The sequence below is a fragment of the Plecotus auritus genome (assembly GCF_963455305.1).
Source record: "Plecotus auritus genome assembly, chromosome: 9".
NCBI classification, from domain to species: Eukaryota; Metazoa; Chordata; class Mammalia; order Chiroptera; family Vespertilionidae; genus Plecotus; species Plecotus auritus.
This window is the reverse complement of record NC_137783.1, coordinates 79,699,357-79,726,531: the sequence shown is the minus strand read 5'-3', so window position 1 is coordinate 79,726,531 and position 27,175 is coordinate 79,699,357. Positions and strand designations below refer to the sequence as shown.

The 27,175-nt window shown below is 40.8% G+C and overlaps 2 protein-coding genes across 5 annotated transcripts in view; one reads left to right on the top strand and one right to left on the bottom strand.

The window, feature by feature from the left end:
* The window catches only part of AASDHPPT (aminoadipate-semialdehyde dehydrogenase-phosphopantetheinyl transferase), a 30,619-nt gene extending 29,259 nt beyond the window's left edge, over window positions 1-1,360 (bottom strand). The window contains exon 1 of the mRNA XM_080642495.1: window positions 505-1,360. Coding sequence (XP_080498621.1) covers window positions 505-687 — 183 coding nt within the window. The 5' untranslated portion in view covers window positions 688-1,360. The remainder of the gene's footprint in view (window positions 1-504) is intronic.
* On the top strand, window positions 901-27,083 carry KBTBD3 (kelch repeat and BTB domain containing 3). 4 transcript variants are annotated; one of them, XM_080642493.1, is made up of 5 exons: window positions 959-1,065; window positions 11,754-12,059; window positions 16,454-16,524; window positions 22,214-22,459; window positions 24,482-27,083. In XM_080642493.1, the coding sequence occupies exons 4-5, from the start codon at window positions 22,239-22,241 to the stop codon at window positions 26,082-26,084; spliced, it is 1,824 nt and encodes a 607-aa protein (XP_080498619.1). In that variant the 5' UTR covers window positions 959-1,065; window positions 11,754-12,059; window positions 16,454-16,524; window positions 22,214-22,238; the 3' UTR covers window positions 26,085-27,083. The 4 variants fall into 4 exon arrangements, with proteins under 4 accessions (XP_080498618.1, XP_080498617.1, XP_080498620.1 ...); XM_080642492.1 differs by lacking the exon at window positions 11,754-12,059 and having other exon boundaries at window positions 901-1,065; XM_080642494.1 differs by lacking the exon at window positions 16,454-16,524 and having other exon boundaries at window positions 954-1,065.
* Window positions 27,084-27,175: the final 92 nt, after the last annotated feature.

Genomic DNA, 27,175 nt, shown 5'->3' with positions numbered 1-27,175 from the left:
GGGGCCGCATCCTCCGTGGGCTTCAGTTTCACCGGTAAAGGAGGCTGGTCGAGGCCTCTTCCAGCTCCGTGGTGTGCAAAGATAAACGCAGTCACACCGCCAGTATTTTGGGGGGTCTATCACGTGCAGGGTGCCCTCAGACAGTGGAGGGATATTTAATAGGCAGACGCCCAAGCATGCGCCCAGGCAAAAAAAAATAAAAATAAAAAAGATAACAAATAGAAACATAAAAGCATTCATTACGAGGAAAGAAATCCAAGTACTCCGTAGGCCTTCCCTACACCTTTTCACGGTTTCGCAGGGTCTTCATTTCAATGACAACGTGCGAGGGGCTAATTTTTGCCGCGAGCGAGGCCTCGGAAGCGACTACAAAGGCCGTGGAGACCAGGCCGAGGCTCAGACTCGCAGCGCCCACCCGCCTAGCCCGGACCCGCCCCGAGTGTCGCCTGCCCGTCTCCCCCAACAGTTGCTCCCTCCGCTCAAAATACCCAAGACCCATAGTACCATGGCTGCCTTAGCGTCCCGGGCGAAGACGAACTGGCCAATGCGCTCCTTCTCCTCGGGCTGGATCGATCGCACCGCCAGCAGCCACTCGGCGCGGCTCGGCAGCCACGTGCCGCAGGGAAAGGCCCAGCGCACGCCCTCCATCGCGGGCACCGAGCAGAACCGCCGGGCGTGCGGAACCATCCACTGGAAAAGAACCTCGCCGCCACCTCGGGCCTGGTGGCACGGACGCTAACCCGGCTCCACCCCTCTTCCCGGCGTCCGTGCGGAAGAGGCGGGGCGTCGCACAAGTTCGCGGGCACGTTCCCACCTCGACCCCTTACTTCCCCGCCCCCAGCGCCGCGGCTGGGCGGAGACAGAGACACGCCTCTGCGCTCTGCGGCAGCGTGTGACGTCACGGGGCGGTGCTTCGGCGCGAGCGGAAGGCGGGACCAAGGCCAAGAGCCGGCGAGTTATGCCACTCACACGCGGATAAAAGCTAACGGGACAGCGGTGCAAGCCAATCGCAATCAGCCCTCTGGAGGCAGACTGGGGTGGAAACTTCGGATACCGCTGTTGCAGGTGGGTGATCTCTGGGGTCGGTACTGAGTGGGGTGATTTAGCATCTTGTTCCAGGAGACCCCCGTGACCCACCGAAGAGACGATCCCCTTGGCCTCGGCTGCCTCTGCCGCTCCTTCGTGTTCGGGACCGGGAGAGGTTTCCGCGTCTGGGAAGGGACTGCCTGGTGCCCGTTGCCTTCCTCCCCCAGCCCCTTGGGTTGGACCCCTCCGCTCACCTAGGACACTTCCTGCCCTGAGTAGCCCAGTGGGGCCGAGGCTGCCCGCGAGCCGCTGGGCTCCTGTTGACCCTTTGTTCTCACCATCAAGTGACTCATGCTGTTTTGCGATTGCCAAGCCTGGACCAAATCCCGGGGGAGAAAACTGAGGATTCTCTTGTTGAGGCACCGGTGGGTCCACCATATCACAGGTCCTTGCTCTAAAAGCAGCAGAACCAAGTTAAATGACTTCAGCAACCCTTCAGAGCTACTCTGTCTTTGCTCCGTTATTTTTACCGATGTCTCTGTTTCCACAGTTGTTCCAGGTAGACGACTGTCGGTGACTTTATGACAGCCCTAGTGATCAAAGCCCCTTCCGGGTTTTGGTCCAGGGAAAAGTTGATCTCTGCAGATGAATGTAAATGCCTAACTTTGTGGTTGGTTAAATGCTACACACACTGTGGGATTCAGATTCTCTTCTTCCTTTGGTTGCCAAGGAATGTCAATAAAAGGCCAGCAAGTCATTAACACAGTCATCCTCTTTAACGTGGGTTGTATTTCATCTGTGCTTGTTTCTATTAGCTTTTCGTGATATCATGAGCCCCCTTCAATACTTTGCAGATAAATGGGGTTTTGAACATACACATATACAAGTCTGCAAAGAGCTGTAAAATGATTTACTCGCTTGATATATGAGTTTAGCTAATACTATAAAAGTCCGTGTCAATGTGTTATATTTAAGGTCTGCTTACACCTTGCAGAGTTTACAATCAGGCAAAACAGATAAAGCATGTACAGAAATGCTACAATAAGAGAAAATGTAAAGATATGTAAAGTGTAAGACATTCTTACTAATACTTGGTTTAGTGGGGTGAAAGGACCTTGATTATAGTGGTTTCTGCTAACTGGAGGTGAAGTACTACAGACTGTTTTTTGTTTTTAAATATATTTTTATTGATTTCAGAGAGGAAGGGAGAGAGGTAGAAACATCAATGATGAGAAAGAATCATTGATCGGCTGCCTCCTGCACACCCCCTGCTGGGGACAGAGCCCGCAACCCCTTACATGTGCCCTTGACCAGAATCGAACCCAGAACCCTTCAATCCGTAGGCGGATGCTCTATCCATTGTGCCAAACCAGCTAGGGCACTATAGACTGTTCTTTAAAGAAGTTTTTTGTTTTTTTTTCAATTAGGGAGTAGCAAATGGGATGATAGCTAGAGGGGAATAAAAGGTCAAACGATATAGTTTTGTTTGATGTTTATTTAAAAATGGGAGGTACTAAAAATTTGTACACTGATAGAAAATGTCCAGTAGAGTGGAAGAAATTGTTGATGTAGAGGAAAGAGGTGTGTGTTGTGTGTGTGTGTATATGTGTGTGTGTGTGTGTGTGTGTACCACTCTAAAGTTTATTCCAGAGTGTAGGACTTTGTATTGTTTTTGCTGTATTTGCAGTACCTTGGAAAGAGCTTGCCACAATATTAGCTACTCGGTAAACTTTTTAATATTTGTTGAATAAATGAGTAACTTGGACTCGATTTCTCTTACCTTCTTAAAATTCATTCTTCAAACATCAGCCAGAATGATACTTAAAAATATAAATCAGATCCTATCACTGTTCAGTTCAAAATCTTCTGTGATTCCAATTGCACTTAGAAAAACATTTCAGGTTCTTGTGGCTTATGGGATCCTGCATGAGGTAGCACTGGCCTTCTGGAGTCCTATCTCACCTACCTCCTAGCTCTCATTAACTATATTCCAGCGATGAAAGTGATAGGGGTGACTTATAATCCAATAGATAGGGCACCTGCATTAATATGAGAAATACTCATTTTAAATCTTAGGACATATACTTATGTGAATAGGGGGGTTAAATTTTTTATATGTGAACTAGAAGTCTGGTGCATATTTGTGAACTGGGAAGGGGGGGGGAGGAGAGGGGGGGGGAGGAGAGGGGGTGCGGGAGGAGATCCCTGGGCCCTTTCGCAGTCCAGGAGCTCTTGGGGGATATCAGCCCAGCTTCTGGCTAAGTGGCACTCCCCCTATGGGAGCACATTGACCACCAGGGGGCAGCTCCTGCATTGAGCATCTGCCCCCTGGTGGTCAGTGCATGTCATAGCAACTGGTCGTTGTGCCAGTTGGTCTATTTGCATATTACCCTTTTATTATATAGGATAGGAGGGTAAGTTTTTCTTAACGTTTCCTTTTCAAGAGCTGTGTGAAGTGATTAGGGAGGATACTCAGCTGTGAATCCAGCAAGCAGAACCGATAAGCAGGTTCATACCGACCCACCAGGAGTCAAAACATCACCATCTCATCAACATCATTTCACCCCCTTGATGACTAATTACAAAAGCTGACGTCTGCAGACCCCCAGGCCTCACCTTAGCCCCTTCCCCTTTATAATCCTGTCCCCTACACCTTGCTGTAAGACAGGATTTGATGCTTGTAAGGGCCCTGTCTTCTTGGGACCCTTTCCCACTTTAGGGCTTTATACACAATTTTGTTCAGCAGCCCCTCCTTACCTTCTCATCATTCAGGTGTCAACTTAAATGACACTTTTCTCAGAAAGGCTCTCGCTAATGTTGTAGTGGATGAAAACAAGGACCTGGGATCAGACTGTGAGTTTACATGCCAGCTCCCTTATTTATTTGCTACATCATCTTGGGCAATTAAGTTAAATTCACAAAGCTTCCTTTTCCCTGTGTATAAAATGGGGACAATAGTGGTTTAGAAGATTAAAGAGTATATAAAGTCTGGAGTACAGAGCCTGACACATAGTAACACTATGTACGTGTTCACTATTACCATTTTTATCTGAAATTGAATACTTCCCCTCACAGTGTTCATTTTTATTTCCTTTTCTCAGGTGTTTCTTCACAGTATTTATAATAATTTATAATTTGTCAGTCTTTCTCACTAGATACTAAATACCAAGAAACCAGGGATCAGGTCTGACTTTATTCTCCATGCTATCTCTAATTCAGTACCTGGCAATGTAGTTAGTACTCTACAATAAATATGGAATAAAATAGGCCAGAAATCATGCTCTTCATTAAAACATCAGTGACCAAACTCAAACTAATATCACTGGGGGGAACCAATGAAATCAAAGCCTTGATTGAGTGACTTTTTTTTGTCATTATATCAAAGGCTTGGTCCTTAGGCTTGATCCTTGAACTTTTATTGATTCAATTATTTAAATAAAATGTTAATGGAAAACACCAAAAGAGAACAAGAACATAGTAGTTTTGAAAATTGATTCAATGTTTTGAGTAGAAAGGTGAGATGAAGCTGAGATGCAGTTCTATAACATATACCATTGTTTTATGTGCTACTAAGAAGGAAAAATGCCATTTTAACTATGGCAACTTTTTATCACTTGGAATTTTTCATACTTATGGAAAGTCCTTTTCTAAAAAAAAATTATATATCCCCCTAGTACCTATATAAAAATATATATAAGCAAAATTAGTTGAGATGCTCTTAAAACTTCTTCACATTAAGAATCTAAAACTCTTCTAATTCACTTTCAACTCAGAGTCTTGATGTCCATATTTTACCACATACCGTTCTATGTTATGAACATTAATGATGTATCATTTTTTAAATGAGTATCCATTATTATCTATCACCAGGGTTTTCTATATATATATATAATTGATTTTTACAGAGAGGAAGGGAGAGGGATAGAGAGTTAGAAACATCGATGAGAGAGGAATATCTATCAGCTGCCTCCTGCACACCCCCTACTAGGGATGTGCCCGCAACCAAGGTACATGCCCTTGACTGGAATCGAACCTGGGACCCTTCAGTCTGCAGGCCGACGCTCTATCCACTGAGCCAAACCAGTTAGGGCTCCAGGGTTTTCTTTAAGATGCTGATACCCATTCTTCACCGTCTGAGGTGTGTACACATAGTTACAAATATGGCATGACTGCTCCCTGACCAAAAGTGATTTTAAGATACCTATCAATTTTAGATATGTTAAATGTGGAAAAAAGTGTCAAAATTAATGAAATATGATATTGAATTTGCAGAATGTTTGGAGGGGAAAAGTGCCTTACAGATATTTTGCCAAGAATTAAAATAATGTTACTGGCTAAGTACATATCATTATTGATTTTAACCATTAATATTTGCATACCACTTGACAATATTTAATATTCATGATATCAATTAAGCATTACAATAGTACAGTGTAATTGGTGTGTTCACTTGGCAGATGGGCAAGCCAAACCCTCAGCCTCAATAGAAGTCACTAGTAATTGATGAGCCATTTAGGACCCTTACTCAAACCAAATTTAAGAAATAAAAATTTCAGCTTTATAGATTTGTCATTAGGATATACATGAAAGGCTTTAACTTTTAGCAACTTAATACAAGTGAATAGCTACGTATGAGATTTTATTTACTTATTTGTTTAGAGAGGAAGGGAGAGAGAGAGAAGCATTGATATGAGAGAGAAGCATCTGTAGGCTCCTCCCCTACACGTCCTGACAGGGATCAAACCAGCAACTTAGGTATGTGCCCTGACTGGGCTTTGAACCCACAACCTTTTGGCACATGGGGTCATGCTCCAACCAACCGAGCCACACAGGCCAGGACTGTGTGGGCTTTTTAAAATTGATATTCTTAAGATTTGTGCCACTAGGCAGAAATACCGCTTTTATCCTTTTGAAAGTTTCAGGTTTGGGTACCTTTTAGCTGTTTTGTCTTACATTCAACTTGTTTTTAAAAACTGAGGAACCACAAATGAATACCGAAAAAAAAAATGTTTTCTTTGCATTTTCTATGTGTTTTAAATTAGAACAAAACTGGGATATCAAAATAGTTTCTGAACTGAATTTATATTTTATTGTATTTTTCTTTCAATTTTTATTTTGAAACATTGCAGATACAGGAATTTATAAACATAGTATAGAGTGATCACATGTATCCTTCACTCAGTTTCTTTAGTGGTTATAACTTATATAAATTATTGACCAAAATCAAAACCAGGAATTTGTTATTGGTACATATAGTTCTGTTGTTTTATCACATATATAGATAGATCCCTGTAACTACCACCACAATCAAGTTACAGATTATAGATTACTACAAAGGTCTTCTTGTGCCTACCTCACCCCCCCCCCCACCTTGTGCATACCCACCTCCTCATCTTCCTCAATCACAACTGAGGATTGTGAGCCATAATCTCAATCCCTGGAAACCACTAATCTGTATTCCATGTCTCTAATTTTGTCATTTCAAGAATATTATAGATATGGAATCATATGGTATGTGATTTCTGTGATTGACTTTTTTCACTCATCATAATGCCCTTAAATTCATCTGAGTTGTAATATAAATAATTTATTTCTTTTTAAAGGTGAGTATATTCCATGGTATGGATGTACCATAGTTGTATACTCATTTATCTATTGAGCAACATTTTGGTTGCTTTCAGTTTAAAGCTGCTATAAAAAAATCATCTATAAATTTTTGGGATTGAGCCTGCACCCTGGCATATGCCCTGACTGGGCCGTAACCAAGAATCGAACCATGACCCCCTGGTTCATAGATTGATGTTCAACCACTGAGGCATGCCAGCCTGGCTGCCCGTTTTTATTTATATTTATTTATTTTAAAATATATTTTTATTGATTTCAGAGAGGAAGGTAGAGGGAGAGAGAGATAGAAACATCAATGATGAGAGAGAATCATTGATCAGCTGCCTCCTGCACGTCCCCCTCTTGGGGATTGAGCCCACAACCTAGGCATGTGCCCCGACCAGGATTGAACCCAGGATCCTTCAGTCTACAGGCGGATGCTCTATCCACTGAGCCAAACCAACTAGGGCAACTGCCCATTTTAATTGGATTAGTTGGAGTTTTTGTGCTACTGAGTTGTTGTTGTTAATCCTCACCTGAGGATATTTTTTCCATTGCTTTTCAGAGAGAGTGGAAGGGAGGGGAGATGGGGAGTGAAAGAAATACCGATGTGAGCTAGGCACATCAACTGATTGCCTTCTGCATGCACCCCATACAGGAATGGGGCGGGAACCTGCAACCCAGGTATGTGCCCTTGATCAGGAATCCAATCCAAGACCCTTTGGTCCGTGGGCTGACACTCTAACCACTGAGCAAACCGGTGAGGGCTGTATATTATATATTTTGGATAGTAACACCTTAGATATGTGATTGCAGAATATTTCCTTCCATTTTACACGTTGCCTTTTTATTTTGTTGTTTCTTTTACCGTACAGAAGCTTCTTACTTTGATGTAGTCCCATTGGTTATTTTTGTTTTTGTTGACTTTAGATGTCAGATCCAAAAAAATCATTGCTATTACTAATGGCAAGGAGCTTATTCTCTATTTTTCTTCTAAGACTTTTATGATTTCAGGTGTTACATTTACATCTTTTTTTTTTAATATATTTTATTGATTTTTTACAGAGAGGAAGGGAGAGGGATAGAGAGTTAGAAACATCGATGAGAGAGAAACATCGATCAGCTGCCTCCTGCACACCCCCCACTGGGGACATGCCCACAACCAAGGTACATGCCCTTGACCGGAATCGAACCTGGGACCTTTCAGTCTGCAGGCCGACACTCTATCCACTGAGCCAAACTGGTTTCAGTAACATTTACATCTTTAATTGATTTTGAGTTAATTTTTGTGAGTGGTATGAGATAGAGGTCTAATTTCACTTCTTTTGCATGTAATTATCCACTTTCCCAGCATTATTTACTAAAGACAATGTTTTCCCTCCAATGAGTATTTGTGGCTTCCTGTCAAATATTAGTTGACTCTGTATGTTTGCTTCCAGGCTTTTGATTCTTTTCCATTAGTCTGTTGTGTCTGTTTTTATGCCAGTGTCATATGGCTTTGATTGCTATACCTTTGTAATATAGTTTAAAATTAGGCAATGTGATGTGTCTGATGTTGTTTTTTTCTAAGGATTGTTTTGGCTATTTAGAGTCTTCATTTCCATATGAATTTTAGGATTGTTTTTTCTTTTTTTGTGTGTGTGAAAAATGTCTCAGAAATCTTTTTTTATTTTTTTTTAATTGATTTTAGAGAAAGAGAGAGAAACATCTTTTGGTTTCCTCTTACACGTGCCCTGGCCAGGATCAAACCTGAAACCCTTTTTGGTTTTCAGACATTCCAACCTACTGGGCCAGTGCATGCCTTGGGAATCTCGATACGGATTGCATTGAATCTACTGATGGCTGTAGTGTGGACATTTTAACAATATTAATTCTTCTGATCCATGAACACAGGTTATTTTTCCATTTATTTAACTTCTTTAATCAGTGTCTTTTAGTTTTCAGTGTATAAATCTTTCACCTACTTGGTTAAATTTATTCCTGTGTATTTTATTGGTTTTGATGCTATTGTAATTGGAATTGTTTTTATTATTTAATTTTTAGATAATTTGTTGTAGTACTACTAATTTTTGTATGTTAATTTTGTATCCTGCCACTTTACTGAATTCATTTATTAGTTCTAACACTTTTTTTGGTGGAGTCCTTAGGCTTTTCTATATAGAAAATCATGTGATCTGTACAAAAGACAGTTTGGGAACAACCAAGATGGCGGCATAGGTAAACACCTGTACTTGCTGCCTCTCACAACCACATCAAAACTCCATGCCGAAACCGGTTTGGCTCAGTGGATAGAGCGTCGGCCTGCGGACTGAAGGGTCCCAGGTTCGATTCCGGTCAAGGGCACGTACCTTGGTTGCAGGCACATCCCCAGTGGGAGGTGTGCAGGAGGCAGCTGATCGATGTTTCTCTCTCATCGATGTTTCTAACTCTCTATCCCTCTCCCTTCCTCTCTGTAAAAAATCAATAAAATATATTTAAAAAAAAAAAAAAACAACTCCAACTAAAAGTCAAAACAAATATCATCCAGAGCCACAGGAAAGCTGGTTGAGTGGAAGTTCTACAACTAGAAGGCAAGAAAAAAGTGCATTGCATTGAGACTGGTAGGAGGTGCAGAGGTGTGGAAGTGCAGACATATGGAGGCGTGCGTGAAACGGGCTGGCAACTGGGTGCATTGTTGTTTTTTCAATTGGGAGGGAGATACAAGCTCCCAATTGCTCTGAACTCCAGTTCTGGGTGAGACTCTGGGGACCCAGACTCATACAGAGAGAAACTGTTCTGCCTGGCATTGGGCCAGAACGCGAGGGTGGCTTTCTCTCGGAGGTGCTCGCAGCGATTGTTATTCCTGCACGGGGCTGCAGAACACAGAGATGCCTTTTATTTATTTTTCTTGCCTGATTACTCTGGCTAGACCTCTCCAGGGCAGGGCTGACTAGCAGACATTGTTATTTGTTCTGCCCTGGTGACTCCCTGAGACCCCGCCCCATCCAATTACAACCCCACCCAAGCTGTGTGCAGTGGCTTTTGCATATGAATGGCCTGGCCTTTTGCAACCTAAAACATAACAAACTGCAGCTGGGTCAGAGAGCTCCAAAGCTTCCAAAAGAAGGCCTAAGGCCCTGCAGCAGCAGCCTGCATTGCTTCACAGCTGGACTCATCTGGGCACTTCCAAACCCCAAACAAAGAGGAGGAATCTGAAGATCTCTCTGTAGCTCCTGCTGGGTGGCCTTAGGCAGTGGCCTACTTTGCACCTACTTGGAGATTCAAGAGCCAGAGTACCCAGTGGTCAGTGTGAAACCATATCAGATTACAACTCTTCACATCCATAAGCGACACACTCAAGGGGCAGACTCAGTGAGCACCAAAGCCCCACTGAAGCAAGTCCTGCCCCATAAGGGTGTCTCCAGCACAGCTGGTCTCCCATTGTAGACACAGCTGGTCCTCACAGCCAATTTTCCTGGAGGTCGATTCCTCCCAGTGATACCAACAGCAATCAAGGCTTAACTACAACAAGACTGTGCACACAGCCCACAAAGGGGTGCACCAAGAGTGTCCACCTCAGATAATTGGGGAGGCTGAGCCACTGGGCTCTATAGGACACCTAGCACACAAGGCCACTCTATCAACACAGGGAAGCAGCCAAAATGTGAAGACAAATATGTCACAAGTGAAAGAAATGGAGGAAAGCAAAATACTGGATATAGAGTTCAAAACCACGGTTATAAGGTTACTCAAGAATCTTCTAGAAACCTCTGAGAAATTTAGTGAGACCTTCAAGGATATGAAAAAGGAACAATCAGAAATTAAGCATACTGACTGAAATAAAGAATAATATACAGAGATCCAACAGCAGACTAGAGCATCCCAAGAATCCAGTCAAAGATTTGAAATACAAAGAAGCAAAAAACACCCAACCGGAAAAGCAAAAAGAAAAAAGGATCCAAAAATATGAAGACAGTGTAAGGAGCCTCTGGGACAACGTCAAGCATACCAACATCCGAATTATGGGGGTGCCAGAAGAAGAGAGAGAGCAAGATATTGAAAACCTATTTGAAGAAATGACTGAAAACTTCCCCTACCTGGTGAAAGAAATAGACTTACAAGTCCAGGAAGTGCAGAGAGCCCCAAACAAGAGGAATCCAAAGAGGACCACACCAAGACACATCATAATTAAAATGCCAAGGGCAAAAGACAAAGAGAGAATCTTAAAAGCAGCAAGAGAAAAACAGTTAGTTACCTACAAGGGAGTACCCATACGACTGTCAGCTGATTTCTCAACAGAACTATGCAGGCCAGAAGGGAGTGGCAAGAAATATTCAAAGTGATGAATAGTAAGAACCTACAACCAAGATTACTCTACCCAGCAAAGCTATCATTTAGAATTGAAGGTCAGATAAAGAGCTTCACAGATAAGAAAAAGCTAAAGGAGTTCATCACCACCAAATGCCAAACCAGTATTATATGAAATGCTGAAGGGTATTCTTTAAGAAGAGGAAGAAGAAGAAAAAGGTAAAGACAAAAATTATGAACAACAAAGTGACAACAAATACATATCTATCAACAAGTGAATCTAAAAATCAAGTGAATAAAAAAATCTGATGAACAGAATAAACTGGTGAATATAATAGAATCAGGAGCATAGAAAGGGAGTGGATTGACAATTCTCAGGGGGCAGGGGGTGTGAAGGGTGAGGGAAGAGATTGGACAAAAATCTTACACCTATGGACAGGGGGCGAGGGGTAAGGGTATGAGGTGGGGTGGGAACAGGGTGGAAGGGAGCTATGGGGGGGGGGGAAAGGGGAACAACTGTAATCTGAACAATAAAGATTTATTAAAAAAAAAAAAAGACAGAATTCCTTTCCACTTCTGATGCCTTTTATTTATTTTTCTTGCCTGATTACTCTGGCTAGCACTTCCAGTACTATGTTAAATAGTGGTGAGAGTGTGGTCACCCTTTTCTTAAACCCAATATTAGAGAAAAAGCCTTTAACTTTGCACAATTGAGTATGATGTTAGCTGTGGGCTTGTTATAGTTTGCCTTTATTATTGTGTTGAGATTTTTTTGGTCTTTATTATTGAGAGTATTATAGATGTCCCTCCTTTTATCCCCATTGCTCCTCCATCAGGTTCCCGTCCTACTTCAGGCCTTCACAGCGCTATTGTCTGTGGCCATGGGTAATGCGTATCTATATATATAATCTCTATAAATAAAACCCTAATATGCAAATAGACTGGACGGTGGAACAACCGAACAACTGAACAACCGGTCGCTGTAACATGCGCTAACCACCAGGGGGGCGCACACGGAACATGGTGGGCATCGGCAGCAGGTGGCAGAGTGCGGAACATGGCAGGCATTGGCCACGGCGGGATGGTAGAGAAGGTGAGCGGAAGCACCAGACCAAGGCAGGGCGCCGGTCGCTGTCATCGAGGTGAGCCTCTGGTGGTTACTGAAAATTCTTTGCTCCTGAGGGGTGATTGGGGCAGCAGCTGCCACTCACACCCACTGCTGGCACCGGCCCCAGTTGCTCTGCGCTGTAAGCGGATGCAAGCAGGGCTGGCACCATTAGCACGTGGGAGCGGCGGCGGCCAGAGCAGGGCTGCCAGAAGACAGGGGACCGGGGTCCATGGCGGGAGGGTTCGGGTAGGGACATGGTGGGCATTGGCTACGGTGGGATGGTGGAGGATGGGCCGAGACCCGCCCTTGTGCCCACCACAGCCTTGCGGCCCACAGTTCCTTTTAAGGTGCATGAATTCATGCCCCTAGTGTGCATATAAGTTCTTTGGTTAATCTCTTACTGCCCGCCTCTCCCCTTCTCTCCAAGATTCCTTAGTCTGTTGCATGCTTCTATGCCTCTGGATCAATTTAGTTTGTCAGTTTATTTTGTTCCTTAGATTCCACATATAAGTAATATCATGTGATATTTGTCTTTCTCTGACTGGCTTATTTTGCTTAACATAATAACCTCTAGGTCTAGTTTGTTGAGAATTTTTATGAATAGAGACTGAAATTTCAAATACTTTTTTTGGATCTATTGAGTGATCATATGATTTGTATCTTTATAATTAATGTAATGAATCACATTTACTGTTTTGTTTAAGTTGCATACCAGGGATGAATCATGGAATATAATCTTTTTATAATGTGCTGTTGAATTTGGCTTGCTTATATTTTGTTGAGATTTTTTTGCATCTATATTTATTAGGGATTGGCATCTAGTTTTATGTAATGGCTTTTTGTGGTTTGGTACTACAGTAATGCTGGCCTTGTAAAATGAGTTTATGTGATCCTTCCTCTTCAGTTGTTTTGGAAATGTTTGAGAAGGATTCACCTTAATTCTTTTTTATTAAGTGTTTGGTAAATTTTACCCATTAATTTATCTGCTCCTGGACTTTTCTTTGTTGGAAGGTTTCTGATTATTCATTCAGTCTTATAGTAATTGGTCAGATTTTCTATTTCTTCATGAGTCAGAGTTGGGAGGTTGTTTCTAGGAATTTATTCAATTCATCTAGGTAATCTGGTGTGATGTATAAATGTTCATAGTAGTTTCTTATGATCCTTTGTATTTCTGTGATATCAGTTATTATGTCTCCTCTTTTATTTATAATTTTATGCATTTGTGATCTCTCCACCTCTCCCTTTCTCTTAGTTAGTCTAGGTACAGTTTTGTCATCTATTCAAAGAACTATGTTCTAGTTTTGTCAATCTTTTTATTTTTTTCCTATTTCATTTATTTCTGCTCTAATCTTTATTATTTCCTTATTTTCCCTAGTTTCTTGAGATGTAAAATTAATTTGTTTAGTTGAGATCTTTTTCTTGATTTATGCATTTATTGCTATAAATTTTTCTCTTAGGACTGCTTTTGCTTCATTCCATAAGTTTTGGTATGTTGTAATTTCATTTTTATTTGTCTCAAGATACTTTTTATTTCCTGCTTAATTGCTTATTTGATACATTGGTTGTTCAAGAATGTGTTGTTTAATTTCCAAATATTTGCCAATTTTCTCATTTTCCTCCTGTTACTGATTTCTAGTTTCATATGATTATGGCAAGAAAACAGAGTTGATATGGTTTTAGTCTTCTGATATTTGCTAAGACTTGCTCTGTGGCCTAACATATGTCTGTCCTAGAAAATGTTCTGTTTATGCTTGAGAAGAATCATTATTCTGCTTTTGTTGGACAGAAGGTTCTGTAAACATTTGTTAGTTCTCTTTGGTCTATAATGCTGTTCAAATCCTCTGTTTCCTTATTGATTTTCTGTCTGGATGATCGATCCATGTTGAAAGTGGGGTGTTAAAGTCCCCAATTATTACTGTTTTGCTGTTTGTACCTCCTGATAGTTCTGTTAATATTTGCTTTATATATTTTGATGCTCTGATGTTGGGTGTATGAATATTTATAATTTTTATATCTTCTTGATGGATTGACCCCATTGTCATCTTTGTCTCTTTTGACCATTTTTAGCTTAAAATCTATTTTTTTATAAGTACAATTACCCCTTGCTTTCTTTTAATGACCATTTGTTTAAAATATCTTTCTCTACATCTTTACTCTCATTCTGTGTGTGTCTATTGCCAAAGTGAGTTTTATGTTGGCAGCTTTATGTTGCATATTTTATGTTTTGTTTTGTTTTTGTTTTTGTTTTTAAATATTTTTATTGATTTCAGAGAGGAAGGGAGAAGGATAGACAGATAGAAACATCAATGATGAGAGAATTATCTATCGGTTGCCTCCTGCATCGCCCCCTTCCCCCCCCAACTGGGGATCAAGCCAGCAACCCAGCATGTGCACTTGGCCGGAATTGAACTTGGGACCCTTCAGTCCGCAGGCCGATGTTCTATCCACTGATCCAAACCGGCTAGGGCTGGATTTTGTGTTTTATCCATTCGGTCATTCTGTCCTTTGATTGGAGACTTTAATCCATTTACATTTACTAGTAAAGGTATTATTGTTAGGTAAAATCTTGATATTGCCATGTTGTTAATTGTGTTCTGACAGTTTTGTATATCCTTTGTTCCTTGCTTTTTATCTTTCTGTCTTCTTTGTGATTTGATGACTTTTTTTTTTTTAAATATATTTTATTGATTTTTTACAGAGAGGAAGGAAGAGTGATAGATAGTCAGAAACATCGATGAGAGAGAAACATCGATCAGCTGCCTCCTGCACACCTCCCACTGGGGATGTGCCCGCAACCAAGCCACATGCCCTTGACCGGAATCGAACCTGGGACCTTTCAGTCCACAGGCTGACGCTCTTCCACTGAGCCAAACCAGTTTGATGACTTTTTGTAGCAATATTCTTAGACTCCTATATCACAATATTTTGTGTAATTACTACAGGTTTTTCCGTATTGGTTACCATGAGGCTTACATAAAATATAACACCCTTTAAGCTGATAACTTAATTTTGCTAACATATAAACTGGACATTTTTGCCCCCTCCCTCTCCTGGTATATTTTAGGTTATTGATGTTTCAATTTATATCAGTTTTATATTGTATATTCAGTAACAAATTATTGTATTTATAGTTATTTTTAATATGTTTGTTTTTTAACTTTTAAACTAGAGTTGTCATTCAATTATGTAGCACCATTACAGTATTAGAGAATTTGACTTTGACTGTATATTTACCATTACCAGTTAGTGTTACACTTAACATTCATATATCCTCATGATTTTAGTTAGCATCCTATTTCTGCTTGAGGAACTTACTTTAGTATTTTTTGTAAGGCAGGTGTAGTGGTAATGAACTCCCTCAGCTTTTGTTTTTTGGGGAAAGTTTTTACTTCTCATTTTTTCTGAGAGGCAGCTTTGCCAGGTATAGTATTCTTAGCTGATAATTTTTTTTCTTTCAATATTTTAAATATATCACCTCATTCTCTACTGGTCTGCAGAGTTTCTGCCCATAGTCTTATTGGGGGTGTGGTGGTGGGGGAGGGGGTTGTATGTAATGTTTTACTCTTGTGCTTCTTTCAATATCATTCTGTCTTTGACTTTTGACAATGTCATTATGATGTGTCTCTGTGTAGCACTATTTGGCATCCTTTGGGCCTCATGACTCTGGATGTCCATTTCTCTCTGCAGGTAGGGGAAGTTTTCAGCCATTATTGCTTTATGAATACTTTCTGTCCTTTCCTCTTTCTCTTCCTTCTGGCATTCTCATAATGCATATATTGTTCTTTTGATGGTATCCTATGAGTCCCATATGCTTTCTTCACTTTTTCATTTTTTATTTTCCTCTCTGCTCCTCCTTCTAGTAAACTGATTCTTTCTTCTGCTTGACTGAGTCTGATGTTTAAACTCTCCAATGAATTCTTCAGACCAGTCATATATTTCAACTTTAAAATTGCTGGATATTTTTAAATAATTTTTAATTCTTTGTTGAAATTCTCATTTTGTTCATGCATTATTTTGCTCATTTATATATATAAAAGCTTACGTGACCGAACGACTGAACAACTGAACGACTGGTTGACCGGTCACTATGATGCACACTGACCACCAGGGGGCAGATGCTCAACGCAGGAGCTGTCCCCTGGTGGTCAGTGCACTCCCACAGCAGGAGTGCTGCTCAGTTGACAGATGGCGCCAGATGCAGGGCTCAATGCTGGCCTCTGCAGCTCAGAGACCACAGCAGAGGGGCAGCGAGCCTACTGAGCCACAGCAGCGGCAGGCACAGTGGGGCGGGGATGAGCAGAAGCGGCAGGCGGTGTTGGACTGCCAGTTTCGGCCCAATCCCTGCAGGCTACACCGAGGGACCCCACCAGTGCACAAATCCCTGCACTGGGCCTCTAGTTTTACTTAACTGTCTGTGTTTTCTTGTAGTTCAGTCAATATTTATAAGAGGATCATCCTGAATTCTTCGCAGACAGTTCATAAATCTCCTTTTCTTTAGGGTAAGTTATTGGAGCTTTATTACTTTCCTTTAGTGGTGTCATGTTGGCTCAGCTCTCCATTCCAGTGCCATTGTAAGCGGAGCTGTAGGTTGGGCTCTGCAGCTACACAGGTATTCTGGTTAGGCTGCATGGTTTGGTAGGCCTGGAAGCTGTTTTCAGCTCTACACAGGGCTTCAAATTTGCTTCCCAAACTGGTCTGTGTAACAGGTGCCACAGTTGATATGGCTTGCTGGCTGGGAACCTGAATAAGACAAAACTGCTCCAACCTTCCTGGCTATATGGGGTCACCAGCTGGGTTTTGCAGATGGGCAGAATCACTGGTCGGGTGCTCTGCTTACGTACTACTGGCCTACTTAGTTTTCCAGGTGCTCTGGCCAGGTTTCTTGGTGGGGTGGGATTGGAGGCTGCACTCAGTAGTAGACAGCTAAGAATTGGCATCCCTGCCCAACTGGGCAGCATAACTGGCTCCCAAGCCAGCAAGGCTCGTTGTTTGAGGTCTTGAATCAGGCAAAACTGTGCATCGAGTTTCCTGGCCAGATGGGATCACTATCTTGTGTTCATATTCTTAAGAAACTGTCAAGTAATTTCCACTGGCAATGTATGAATGATCCAGTGTCTCTACATCCTCTTAAGCACTTGGTGTTATCACTATTCTTCCTATTAGCCATTCTAATAGATGAGTAGTGGTATTTCATTATGGTCTTAATTTTTCAATTTCATAGATTTCTGCTCTTTACATTTCTTTCTGCGTATCTTGAGTTTAATTTGCTTTTTTTTTCTAGTTTCTTGAGATGGGAGCTTATATCATATCATTGACTTGAGACCTTTATTCTTTTCTAATGTCAGTGCTTAGTGCTATCAATTTTTCTGTGTTGTTTTAGCTACATCACACACATTTTGATATGTTATATTTTCATTTTTATTCAGTCTAATGTGTTGTGTGTTTTTTTTTTTTTCATTCCTTTGAGACTTTCTCTGACTCATGGATTAATTACAAGTGTGTTATTTTGTTCCCAAGTGTGGACAATTTTATGTTATCTTTTTCTTATTTCTAGTTTGATTTCATTGTGGTCAAAGAACATAGACTGTGTGATTTCAGTTCTTTTAAATCATTTGAGGTTTGTTTTGTGGGTCAAGATACTGTCACTCTTGGTATACCACAGTCACTTGAAAATAATGTGTATTTTGTTGTTTGGTGGAGTTTTCTATAAAAGTTTATTAGGTTGTGTTGGTTGATGGTATTATTGAGTTCTATATCACTGCTGACTTACTAACTTGATTAATGTTAGAAAGAGGTATTAATTTCCAGCTTAGTAGTATATTTGTCTGTTATTCTTTTCAGCTCTATTAGTTTTTGCTTCACATATTTTGCAGCTCTTTTGTTTGGTACACACACCTTTAGGTTTTCTTCTTGGTGGATTGACATGATGTAATGTTACTCTCTGTCTCTGATAATTTCCCTTACTGAAGTCTACTTGATAGAGCCATACCTGTTTTCTTTTAATTAATGCTTGCATAGTCTGTCTTTTTCCATCCTTTTATTTTCAACCTACTTAAGTATATAATTCTATTTGGAACGAGTTGCTTGTAGGAAGTATAAAGTTGGTTCTTTTTTTTTTCAATCTACTCTGCTAATGTCTGTCTTTTAATTGGTGCGTATAGACCATTTACACTTATTGATTTACACGTATTACAATTATTGATATATTAGTATTTAAGTCTGCATTTTTTGTTTGGTTGTAACATTGATTGGTTGCCTCCCATTTGCACACTGACTGGGGCCAGGGATCAAGCCTGCAACCGAGGTATGTGCCTTTGACCAGGAATCAAATCCATGACCCTTTGGTCTGAGGGCCAATGCTCTAACCACTGAGCAAAGCAACCAGGTCCATACTATTCTTAATATCAACTATCCAGTGAAACTTTATTTGTGCTGTGAAAAATAATAGGCACTAACCACATGTTGTGGGTTCTCCAGAGAAATGAACCAATTGGAGGGAGGAAGGGAGGGAGGGAGGGAGGGAGGGAGGGAGGGAGATAGGTAGATAGATAGATTGATTGATTTACTATAAGGATTTGGCTTACATGTTTATGAAGGTAGAGAAGTCTCAGTCAGCAAGCTGGAGAGCTGATAGTAAAGTTGTAGTCTTTCGGAGTCTTAGTTCAAGGAGAAGCCTGATGTCCCAACTCAAAGACAGTCAGGCAGAGAGAAATTATTCTTTCCTACCTTTCTGTTTTCTTCAGGCTTTCAATGGATTGGGTGAGTCCCACTCACATTAAAGAGGGCAATTTGCTTTATTCAGTCTACTGATTCAAATGATAATCTCATCCAGAAACACCCTGGCAGACACACCTACAAATAATGGTTAGCCAAATAGTGAATTTGACACATAAAAGTAACCATCACATTACCAGTATATATGGCTACTGATCACTTAAAATATCACTAGAGCAACTAAGAAACTTTAAAAAAAAAATTTAAGTAATTAGAGAGCTAAACATGGCTCATGGTTACTGTCCACAGCAGTAGATTGTCTCAGTCCTCAAATGGAGCTTTGATGCTGTAGGACCATTCAGACTACTTCTCTAGTGTCTGGTTTCCACCTAGGCTAGAAACATCCCCTTTGGGAGGACCAGCTTGGTGCAGAGAAGTCCAAATACCACATATAGGGAAGTATAAACTAGCCACATGGAGAGATCTCAGAGAGGGAGGTGGGGAACCCCATGTGTTCTAGCAATCCATTTGAAGCATCAGAAATGTGAATGAAAAAGCCATATTGGACCTCTAACCCAGTCAGGCCTTCAGATTGAAACAGGCCAGTAAGCCAGGACAAGTGGAATAGGGAAACAGACAGAGAGATGAGCAAATTGGCAGAGCAATTGACAGTAGATACAGAAAGTTACCACTCTAGAGATAACATTAGGCCTCAGTTGTATTTCAGTTCCAGGTCCAGAAAAGCAGGAAAACCTCGTGGGCAACACCAGGACCAGCTGCAATGACTAAGGACCCCCTGCCCTGACACTGACCAATCAGTGAAGACCATGACCCTGAAGGAGCACACCTGGAAAACTGATGAATAATCTGCTGAAACCCTTCCCTGAGATCTCCACTAAGATTCCCACCCACAAGAGAAAGATAAATGCCTCAAGGCAGAGGACCCAGCTTGCGCATTCCCTGTGGGGAGCAGCCCCACCATCCCCTTACCTTCTTCCCTCTCTTGTTCCCCATAGGCAGCATCTCCTAACCTTAAAGGACCCGGTGAGACTTGCAGCCAGGGGAGCAATAGGCAGCAGCAGCTCCTCCCAGGCTAACCCCTGAACCTGTTCCAAAGGCTCCCTTTTCTCTGCCTTCCTAGAGAGCTAAGACAGCCCAGCCTAGGCTCTCCTGCTGCTGCTTCTATGCAAAGCCCTTTCTTGTTTTACTGTCCCCAGCTTTAATAAATGTTCCCTCAGAGTCATCTGGACTCACGTTGTGAAATTTTTCCTGCACTAAGTCAAGAACCCACACACTACTGGTGGATCCTAGGAGACCCACCAAGGGCTAGATCCCCTTTCCAGTAACAAGATGACTTCAGCCAGAGCTGATGACTTTAACCATATGAAAACCCCCAAGCAAGAAGCTTCAGCTAATCCCACAGAACCATAAGAGATTATAAATTTTTGTCTTAAGCCACTCAATTTTGGGGTGATTTGCAAAGCAATAGATAACCAAAACAGAAATATACTAAGAAATCGAGGTTCTATATTTCTTTGCCTACTCTCATTCCTAGTCATCGTTTCCTGTTTCCTACTTCCTTGCTTTTGGTGGTGTCAACTTTCATGCTTAGAACTGAGTTTGTAGTTTGGAACAGTCACAATTATCTGGCCTTCAACTACCCAAGATTTCTGACCTCATGTTTAAAAGGCCTTTAAAGTAAAGTTATTTGTTGTTTCTTTCTGCTTTCAAATAAGCCAACTTGGATCAATGCTTGCCTTTTTCTTCCTTAGTAAAGGCCATAAATAGTTAATACAATTTAACACAGATTCCACCTCCACCCCCAAACCCTCCCCCCTGATCAGTTGTCTTTTAAAAGTCTAAAGGCATATAACTGCAAGGAGTGTCTTGGTCATGACTGTAAGAACTCACTGTTTACATTGGGAATTCTGCTTACTTGTGTCAGAATCAAACTTATTTGTGTCAGAATCAAAATCAATATTTAACATCTGCTTTGTTACCAGAAGAAAATGAGTGGGTGGGGAGAGGAATGTGTTGGGTATATACCCAAATGATTACTATATAAATAATGGCTCTTACATAAAACAAGACTAGTCATGTAGTGAGGTCCTATATAAGCTATTTATACAATTTATAAATTGTGCTACTTAACACATTTATATATTTTGAACTTTATCCTTAATAATATAATTTTTATTCCAGTGAGCACATTTATACAAATTTAAAAGGAATTTATTTTTAAATGTCATGAAAACAAATGTTTAGAACAAGGATTACTATTTTGTCATTGTTCTTAGTGAGCATCCTAGCTAATAAAAGTAACATGCAAATTGACTGTACCTCCGCTACACCCACAAGCCACACCCACCAGCCAATCAGGAGCGAGTATGCAAATTAACCCAACCAAGATGGCTGCGGCCATGGAGAGAGCAGGAGGCTTGTGTTTCCCCGGCAATGGAGGAAGCCAAGTTTCTGCAGCCCTGGTCTGCCTTGGCCTCCACTGAAGGCTAAGTTTCAATTATAGAAGATAAATAAATCCCAAATACCAGGGCCTCTGCTTGGGTCGCCGGGGGGCGTGGCCAGCCTGCAAACTACCACAGGCCTCTCACCCAGGCTGCCCCACGCCCCAAGGGAACCCCCACCCTGATCTGGGACACCCTTCAGGGCAAACCAGCCAGCCCCCACTGGTGCACCAGGCCTCTATCGTATCTAATCCTCTTATCTAATAAAAGAATAATATGCAAATTGACCATCACTCCAACACACAAGATGGCTGCCCCCATGTGGTCAAAGATTACTGCCCCCATGTGGACACAAGATGGCCACCACAAGATGGCCAGCAGGGGAGGGCAGTTGGAAGGGACCAGGCCTGCAAGGGAGGGCAGTTGGGGGCAATCAAGCCTGCAGGGGAGGGCAGTTAGGGGTGACCAGGCCGGCAGAGGAGGGAAGTTGGGGGCGACCGGGCCTGCAGGGAAGGGCAGTTGTGGGGGACCCACGCCTGCAGGGAAGAGCAGTTGAGGGGGACCAGGCCTGCAAGGGAGGGCAGTTAAGAATGACCAGGCCTGCAGGGGAGGGCAGTTACGGGCAAACAGGCTGGCAGGGGAGCAGTTAGGCATCAATCAGGCTGGCAGGGGAGTGGTTAGGGGCTGATCAGGCTGGCAGGCAGAAGTGGTTAGGGGCAATCAGGATGGCAGGCAGGCGAGCAGTTGGGAGCCAGCAGTCCTGGATTGTGAGAGGGATGTCCGACTGCCCGTTTAGGCCTACCTGGATCGGGCCTAAACGGGCAGTCGGACATCCCTTGAGGGGTCCCAGATTGGAGAGGGTGCAGGCTGGGCTGAGGGAGACACACACCCCCCGCCCCTTGCATGAATTTTATGTATCAGGCCTCTAGTTTTTTATAATTGATAAGAGGGCAAATTTTGATCTGAAAATTTTATTAGGACTCTACTTCAGTGATTTTTTTTTTCATTTCAGTTCTAAGTACAAATAGAAATTGGATATGGATAATTCATATGATTTCAATCAACGAAGCTCATGTAATGGAATTCCATCTGAGAAAACAAACAACTTACTTGTGTCAGAAGATCATGGACAGAAAATCTTGAGTGTACTACAGAATTTTAGAGAACAAAATGTCTTTTATGATTTCAAAATAATCATGAACGATGAAATAATCCCATGTCATCGTTGTGTGTTAGCAGCGTGCAGTGACTTTTTCAGGTACTTTACCTTGTGTATGCCTCAGATTTTATGATATGGATAATTAAATTAGCTTTTTAAACTCTCCTCAATTTTCCATCCACAGGAGCATGCAACAATAATTTTTATTTCTTGAAAAGAGCTCATTAGAGCCTAGATTAACTAATAATTTTTGAGTATAAAAATTTAGGACTATCTTTTGTGATGTTTTATAGAACATTAGTCCCTTATAATGTTCATGGGAAAATTGTTTTCATCTACAGTCATTTTATTTAGGGGATCCCTGCACTGTTCTTTCCTCTTTTTAGAAAAAGAGGAAAGAACAGATTCATCCAAAATGAAAGCAAAGTTCAAAGAAAATGAGGCGTCTGAGAGGAAACCACATTTCAGTCATGTATTGATTGTATCAATGGATTATCAAGAAGAGAGGGACTCCAATCCAGAGGATTTCAAGATTTCTCCTCTCTGGAACCTCTCACTATACTAGTGAGAAGTTCCTCCAGAAGCATTTCTGAAGGGGACCCAGCTTGTTCCAATTTTGGCAACCTTCTGAATATAAGTTGGTTCCCATGTAGATCATCTTACAAGGAGTGTCTTAGTCATGACGCTGTAAGAACCCACTGTTTACATTGGGAATTCTGCAAGGGTTGGGGTCAAACACATGACCCTGTGAGGCCTCTTGGTGGCATCCTGGGCTTCAGCCGTCCTAGTCACTCTGCAGTAAACTTAAGTCCTCACTGCAATTTTTTACATTATGTTCAAGTTTTAAGCAATTTTTATTTGAAGTAAACAGGGTTTAAATCTCTAATAAACAATGAAAGAGTAAGATTTAAGACAAAAAAATACAACTTTTATTAGCTGTTTGCCTAACTACACTGTATGTTTTCATCTGTTTTTTTCAGTTCTTTTCTCAGATAACTTCTGTTATTTTTCTTTATACTTCCCTGGAGCCCTAACTGTTCTTATGCTCTGTCACTCTCAGGTTCCACCAGTTTCTTCCCCTCTATCCTAATCCAGTTTTTCTTCCAAGTAGTTCTTTTCTGCTCCCTTATCCTCACGTCACCTCTTCATCAGAGGAAGCTGTATAGTACAGTGCTGCAGCATTTGGCCTCTTAATACTCATACCCTAAATCTAAATCCCAGCTCTACCATTTATTAGATAGGTGACCATAGGTGTGGGACATGGTTGCTGTTTCATTTTTTGAAATCACTTTCCCTTTTTCCTAAAGTGCTGTATGAAATGTGTCCTTTTAGATGTTTTTATCTTATTTGGTGGATTTCCCCACACAGACAGATGCACTTGTAACATCTGATAACTCACTGTATTCCATTTTCATAGGTCTCAGTACTGCCAAATCAAAAATCAATTTTTTAATATATATATTGATTTTTTACAGAGAGAAAGGGAGAGGGATAGAGAGTTAGAAACATCGATGAGAGAGAAACATCGATCAGCTGCCTCCTGCACGCCCCTCCTGGGGATGTGCTCGCAACCAAGGTACATGCCCTTGACCGGAATCGAACCTGGGACCCTTCAGTCTGCAGGCCGACGCTCTATCCACTGAGCCAAACCGGTTAGGGCCAAAAATTAATTTGAAAAAGACTTTTAAATACTAAACGCAGAAGCATTATGTACCTTAAATAATTTTAGTTATTACCTGCAGAGTTGGTGCTAATTAACCAACCCATAAATAAATGAATTCAGCCATAAGAGAGAGATTTTATGAATAATACATAAGAACATCAAATCAGTGTACAAAATTTGAATCTTTTTATAGCCTTCTTTGGATTAGTTGCTATAGCTCAGTTATAATGAATACTTTGCAATATGGGAATTATGTAATATGTAAGTTTTGTAGATAAATAGTATTGTATGTATCTATTCAAGATTTTAAACTAATTTATTAGGATGCTTTGAAATATATGTTATAAATATATTTTAAATCAACTTAAGGGTGAAGGAAATCTTTTCAAGGTAATACTGAAAATTTTCATGGAATAGATTATTTCTGTTTACTTCTTCTATGTTCTTTATTTTTGTAGGGCTATGTTTGAAGTAAACATGAAAGAAAGAGATGGTGGGAGTGTTACCATTACCAATTTGTCCTCCGAAGCGGTGAAAGCCTTTCTTGATTACGCCTATACTGGAAAAGCAAAGATCACAGGGGATAACGTGGAAATGTTCTTCCAGGTGTCATCATTTCTTCAAGTTCCCTTCCTATCCAAAGCCTGCAGTGACTTCTTAATAAAAAGTATTGATATTGTCAATTGTTTACAGTTATTATCTATATCAGATAGCTATGGCTCACCCCGTTTGTTTGATCATGCATTATACTTTGTACAACATCACTTTTCCTTGTTATTTAAATCCAGTGATTTCTTAGAGATGAATTTTGGAGTAGTGCAGAAATGCCTGGAATCGGATGAATTAGATGTTCCTGAAGAAGAAACTGTACTGAAAGTTGTCCTTAATTGGACTAAATATAACTTAGAAGCGAGGCAAAAGCATCTGCCTTATTTGATTAAAAAAGTAAGATTACATCAATTACCTGAGGAGACACTTCAAGACTATCTGCTCAATGAAGAGTGTTTACTCAAAAACACCAACTGTTTTGACATAGTCATGGATGCAGTTAAGTGTGTGCAAGGTTCTGGTGGACTTTTCCCTGATGCGCGACCATCCACAACTGAAAAATACATATTTGTTCACAAAACTGAGGAAAATGGCGAAAATCAGCACACATTTTGCTATAATATTAAAACCGATTCGTGGAAAATACTGCCACAATCACACCTGATTGATTTGCCCGGATCTAGTCTGGCAAGTTATGGAGAAAAAATATTCTTGACCGGTGGTTGCAAGGGGCCGTGTTGTAGAACAGTTCGGCTTCATATTGCAGAGTCATATCATGACGCCACTGATCAAACCTGGTGCTATTGTCCAGTCAAAAATGATTTCTTCCCAGTATCGACTATGAAAACACCAAGAACCATGCATACATCGGTTATGGCTCTCAATAGATTGTTTGTCATAGGTGGAAAGACTACGGGATCTCAGGACATTAAAAGCCTCTTAGATGTTGAATCTTACAACCCTCTTTCCAAAGAATGGATGTCTGTTAGCCCGTTGCCCAGGGGCATCTACTACCCTGAAGCAAGTGCATGCCAAAGTGTAATTTATGTTCTCGGATCAGAGGTAGAGATTACAGATGCCTTTAACCCATCACTTGATTGCTTTTTCAGATACAACGCTACAACTGATCAGTGGTCGGAATTAGTAGCAGAGTTTGGGCAGTTTTTTCATGCCACACTCATCAAAGCTGTCCCAGTAAACTGCACGCTGTATATATGTGACCTTTCCACCTATAAGGTGTATAGTTTTTGTCCAGATACTTGTGTCTGGAAGGGTGAAGGATCTTTTGAATGTGCAGGCTTTAATGCAGGTGCAGTTGGAATTGAAGATAAAATTTACATATTAGGTGGTGATTACGCCCCCGATGAAATCACAGATGAAGTGCAGGTCTACCACAGCAGCAGGTCCGAGTGGGAAGAAGTGTCACCAATGCCAAGGGCCTTAACTGAATTTTATTGCCAGGTGATTCAGTTTAACAAATACCGGGACCCCTGGTTTTCTAATCATTTCTAAAAGTAGTGTGTGCTTAGACATTGTAAAACTATTCCGGTTCTAAAAACCTAGGGGAGGTTTGTTAAATAACAGTTGGTAAAAAGGTCTTTACATCTTAAATTAAAATTTACCTTCTATTAGAGAATTACTATGAATGTTCACTATGTAAGAATTAGCAGTTCCCAGAAACTTAAAATATAAAATGCATTTTACCAAAAATTATACTGAATATAATTTAATCTTGGAGAATCCAGAATACTTGTATTTCCTTCTGTAAATAAAACTCATAGGCTTGAATGTTTTAATTTTTAACAATGAAATACAAAAACAAATAGTAAAAACAATCAAAGTTGACAGATTTGTACTATGTAAATGGGAGAAATCTCTTTAGGTAGTAAAAATGAATTATGTACACTATATTTTATGAAGTGAAAAATCAATTAAAAGGTGAGAATCCTACCCTGTTACTACAGGTTTAAGAGTTGTTGAATTCCTATCCTTTCTGATCATAGTTAGCTTCTTTTAAGAACTTTTTTCTTTCACCATTATTTGGTCAGAAATTTTTCTAAAATGCAATGTGTTTCCCTAGCATCCTAAACTGTACACTAAACATGAACATTTTTTATAATTCAACTTTTTTATGACTCAACTCCTCATTAAGAGCATAATGTACCATATTATACTTTCATAATGCTACCAGCAGTTACTGAAATGTTTTTAAAATTGCTGTTCCTATTAGTTCTCAGTGTTAGTTGGCTTGGATGTCTAGCAGTATAATAGCTCCCTTATTTTCTGGCTCAAGCTCAGTAAATTAACATTCTTGATTTAATTATTAGTTCTAAGTTACACTGACCTGAACTTACTTAACATGTAACCCATTAGAGTGAAGTTCTCGGATTCTTGGATGGAAATGCTGAGATACTTTTTCTGTATCATTGCCAGGTTCCAACATAATTGGGGACCTCTGGCTAAGTGAATCATTATCATTGTATTTCTTAAACTATTAAATGTCCAATTTTGTGTTGCAAATAGGAATTTCAGCATTTAAATTAGTACCATATGAGTTTCCTGTGATGATATCCAAGTGTAAAGCACCATATTGGTTTATTACT